Source organism: Helianthus annuus, chromosome 9 (genome assembly GCF_002127325.2).
Source record: "Helianthus annuus cultivar XRQ/B chromosome 9, HanXRQr2.0-SUNRISE, whole genome shotgun sequence".
Taxonomy (NCBI): Eukaryota; Viridiplantae; Streptophyta; class Magnoliopsida; order Asterales; family Asteraceae; genus Helianthus; species Helianthus annuus.
In genome coordinates this window covers 144,529,672-144,531,019 of record NC_035441.2, presented here as the reverse complement: position 1 = coordinate 144,531,019, position 1,348 = coordinate 144,529,672, and the positions used below count along the sequence as shown (strand labels likewise).

The 1,348-nt window shown below is 35.5% G+C and overlaps 1 protein-coding gene across 1 annotated transcript; it reads left to right on the top strand.

Moving 5' to 3' along the window:
- The first annotated feature begins 285 nt into the window (after window positions 1-285).
- LOC110895164 (root allergen protein) lies at window positions 286-1,120 on the top strand. Its single transcript, XM_022142437.2, has 2 exons — window positions 286-509; window positions 607-1,120. Exons 1-2 carry the CDS (start codon window positions 332-334, stop codon window positions 900-902), a joined length of 474 nt encoding a protein of 157 aa, XP_021998129.1. The 5' UTR covers window positions 286-331; the 3' UTR covers window positions 903-1,120.
- The last annotated feature ends 228 nt before the right edge of the window (window positions 1,121-1,348 follow it).

Sequence of the window (1,348 nt, the reverse complement as noted above, 5' to 3'; positions counted from 1 at the left end):
AAGATTAAAGTCTGAAAAAAGCCAAACACGGAGATTAATAATAGCACAAATACATAATAAACTAAACGTATATAAAAGAAATATAAAGAAGCCATGTGATGGGTACACAATTTCTCGGGGGATGACACAACATACATAATAAACTAAACGTACATATAAAAGAAATATAAAGAATGGGTACACAATTTCTCCGGGGATGACACAGCATACCCTTGGATTGGTTTCGTCAAAATTGACGGGCTTTCCTCTTCACTATATCGGTCTATAAATACTACAAAGTTTATACTCATTTCACCGCATCCCTTCTCTCTTCATTGAAAAACAAGTCATCATGTCTGTTACTCTGGATCTTCAGATTACTTGTCAACTTCCAGCCGATAAAGTTTTGAAGGTGATTGGTGATTTTGACAACCTCGTACCTAAACTTAACCCTCAATTTATCAAGTCCGTTGAGACAGTACAAGGGAACGGAGATGTTGGAACTATAAAGAACATCACGTTTGGTGATGGTAAGATATTATTTTCATCATTATCTCAAAATCATATATAGCGTTTTGTTTTCCACCTTTAGTCATTATATGTTTATTTTATTATTATATGAATTAGCTGTCCCATACAAAAGTGCAAAATACAAGGTTGATGCCGTAGATCCAAGCAACTATAGCTATGACTACTCAATCATCGAAGGTGACAGCCTGATAGGTATACTAGACTCGATCAATCATCATGTTAAGATTGTGCCTTCTTCTGATGGAGGGAGTGTGTACAAACAAACCGTTGTCTATAATTGTAAAGGTGCGGAGAAACCATCTGAAGAGTTTCTTAAGACAGAGAAAGAGGTGTTCGAGAGCAACTTCAAGGCTATTGAAGCCTACGCCGTTGCTCATCCTGAAGTTTATTAGTAATTATAACTCGATCACTCGATGTATTTTGCTTGCTTTTCAGTATGGTTTGAAATAATGGTCAAGGTTCCAGTTGAATAAGTGGTGTACAACTCGATCATGTATTTTGCTTTTTAGTATGGTTTGAAATATTGGACAGGGTACTTCCAGATGAATAGTTGGTGTACCATGTTTCAGTTTGATGCTATATATAAAAATAAGTAGTCATTTTATAATAACTTATTTTGTAGTTATTTCTTCTTCATGTTTATTTTATATTTACGTGTCGTGACATGTATTAAAAAAATAGATGTCACCAATAGAAAAATCACGTTTTTGGGCGGTGAAATTAAAGTTTCCGAGCGGTTTTAGGTGCGTCCAAACAAACATGGCAAAAAATAATTTAGGTGATTTGGGCGGTTACCAACACAATTGAGCAAAGTTAGAGGGGTGGGGGTGGTCATCAC